General features: G+C 30.0%; 1 protein-coding gene across 1 annotated transcript in view; it reads left to right on the plus strand.

The window, feature by feature from the left end:
- Positions 1 to 1,764, plus strand: part of LOC117174396 (ubiquitin-like protein 7) — a 16,723-nt gene extending 14,959 nt beyond the window's left edge. The window contains exon 4 of the mRNA XM_033363486.1: positions 904 to 1,764. Coding sequence (XP_033219377.1) covers positions 904 to 1,483 — 580 coding nt within the window. The 3' untranslated portion in view covers positions 1,484 to 1,764. The remainder of the gene's footprint in view (positions 1 to 903) is intronic.
- The last annotated feature ends 1,056 nt before the right edge of the window (positions 1,765 to 2,820 follow it).

Genomic DNA, 2,820 nt, shown 5'->3' on the forward strand with positions numbered 1-2,820 from the left:
ACTTATCAACGACGTATTATTGAGTCTATTTTTATAAACAAATATCGTAAAATTTCAGTTAATTTACAGACTGAAATTCTAAATATCAATAAAATTTATCAGGGTATTATAAAATAATGTTTTTAATATTAATCATCTCTATATGTATGTATGCTATATGTGTGTATATATGTATGCATATGTATGGATGTGTACATATACACATTTTTTTAAATTAAAAAAAATATTATTTAAAATTTTTTAAATTTTGTATTTCAAATTTAAACTCAATTACGCGCTTCCACATCAGTGGTTTTCAATGGAAACTTGCCTATTACATCATCGTTCATTACGTATTCTTCATGTATTTCTGAAACTGTCAATTTCTGTCCGTCCGTCCTAACCTACGCCAATTTTGTTTTCTCGTACAATTTTAAAAAATGTAGTTGTAATCGATTGTAATCTCGAAAAAAAATTTTGAGACTTCAAAAAATGACTAAATTTTAATTAATTTTCTTAAAACAATTGACTGAAATGTTACTTTTTTTTGACTGAAAATTGATCTGTTAATAAACTATCATCAACTCAGGTAACAATGTATTTAAATCTACGTAATTATCCATCATATTTGTTCGTACTAAAATTACTAATTTTTAATATAATTATTTAGGTTTAAGAACCTTTGAAAAAGGTACGCATGTGTACCGAAACGTCAGGAAGTTTCGAAAGGAGTTTTTTCCATTAAATAAATATCTGAGTTTCGAAGAACATGTTTTTTTGACTCATATTTATTTTTTCGATTTACGATTGGACCGTAAGACATAAATAATTTGAAATCTACGATTTGAAATCAATAAATATCAACGGTTGAAGAAAGGATTGATTTGTTTCATCAAATCATTTTACAATGCCCCCTTTTTCCAGAATCGCTGAACTCCATCCACTTCTGGTGGAAGCAGCTCAGCACATATCAACAGCTGTCCACGAGGAAGCTCACAACAGTGCAGCCAGCAGTTCCGATCCTTCAAGTTCAAATGCACCCTCAACAGCTTATTCTTACAGTTTGGATAATATGAGCGACGACGAAGAAATGGCTGGCGATTCATCCCAGTCATCAGATTCCGCTCTAGGTAGACATCAGTCCAATTCAGCGATCACGACAGCTCAATTGGCTGCAGCTCTATCGAGAGCTGGAGGAAGAGGCTTTCCTCACAGTGGCTCATCAACCTCATCTTCGAGAGCCAGCAGGAATTCAGGATTAATCACGACTGAAATGTTTTCCCAAGCAATGCAACAGGCATTTGCATCGGCTCCTGCTCCTGCTGCTCCTGTTTCTGCTGCTGCGTCAACCACTCCTCAATCCGTCGATATTCAGAGACAATTGGCGCAAATGCACGAAATAGGACTTTTGGATGACGCTGTCAATCTTCAGGCTCTCCAGGTTACTAGTGGTGATGTACAAGCGGCGATTGAATTAGTTTTTAGCGGATTCAGTGATAATTGAATAAGTAGTGCAGTGTTTGAAATACAGATTTTTCTCTAGTGTTTTCCACCTTTGGCAATGATTCTTTCAAATTTTGTATTGCTTTCATATCAGTTTATTAATAATAAGAATCGTTAGTGATTAGTTTTATAAATCATTAAGTTGTGAAATATAATTGGAGTGGATGTCGATATTTTTGGAAAAATGGTCACTTTAAGTAGCTTCTGGAATAATAAGATTTGTGTTTGCGAACTAAAAATTTAGGGCAGATAATTATAAAATAAATTCGCGTTGGTACCTAAGTAGTTTTTAACTATTGCAGTCTTTCCACAGCGTTTCCCCCTTTTTTGAATTCTGTTTTCTTCTCCTATTCTCAAAAAATTTCCTAGTTTTTCCTCTTCTCTTTAAATGTATGATATTTGAAAATACAATGGGTTTATTTTATATTTTCATATAAATTTGTTTCCCGGCGAAGTTAAAATAGCACTAAAAAAATTTTATTACCTCTTTTGTTTCGTAATTTTCAATTGGCAGGATTTTTTTTAATGCCGTAAAATTTATGCATCCTCTTACTTCTATATGCTTGTTTTTATTGTTGTTGCACTTAATGAATTTAACAAAAATTGAGTTGATTTCTAGGGTCCCAAAAAAAAATTTAATTTTATATTTCTTCCCTGAGTAGAAATGTAAGCTTCTCTGAAAAGATTCCATATTTTTAATTGCAGAATTTTGAAACAATTTTAATGTTAATCTGAATAGTATTTTTTTTCTAAAGTGCCATATATGTAGTTAAATTTTTAATAAAAAAAACGATTTTCTAACAAAAGACATGAATTCTAAACCAAATAGTTGAACATTAAACTATTTTTGTAAGAAATTAACTTCTTGTCGAAGATTAATATTTTTGAAATTGAAAATTTCATCTCTTTGGATAAAAAAACAATTGCTTGGATGAAAATTCCTATTTTTTTAGGTTTAAAATGAAACTGCCTGGTTGAAAATGAACTTTTTATCGAAAATTTACATTTTAGTGTTGAAAATTCAATTTATTCATTTGTATCATAAATTCAATTTTGTGGTAGAAAATTCACCTTTCTCGCTTAAAAATGTATCTCTCTTGTTTGAAAATTATTTTGTGTATTTAAAGATTCAACTGTTTTGTCGAAAATTCATTTTTTTTTTAATATCAAGAACTGAGTTTGGAGTTTAACTACTTTTTTGTTTAATTTCTAGAATTAATTCAAATTGAATTTTTGTTACAGAAAATTCATCGTTTGGCTTAAATATTCAAACAATTTGGTAGAAAATTAAACTATATGGTTAAATATTCATCCTTTTTAGTTTAATTCAACCATTTT

This window comes from Belonocnema kinseyi, chromosome 6, assembly GCF_010883055.1.
Source record: "Belonocnema kinseyi isolate 2016_QV_RU_SX_M_011 chromosome 6, B_treatae_v1, whole genome shotgun sequence".
Classification (NCBI taxonomy): domain Eukaryota; kingdom Metazoa; phylum Arthropoda; class Insecta; order Hymenoptera; family Cynipidae; genus Belonocnema; species Belonocnema kinseyi.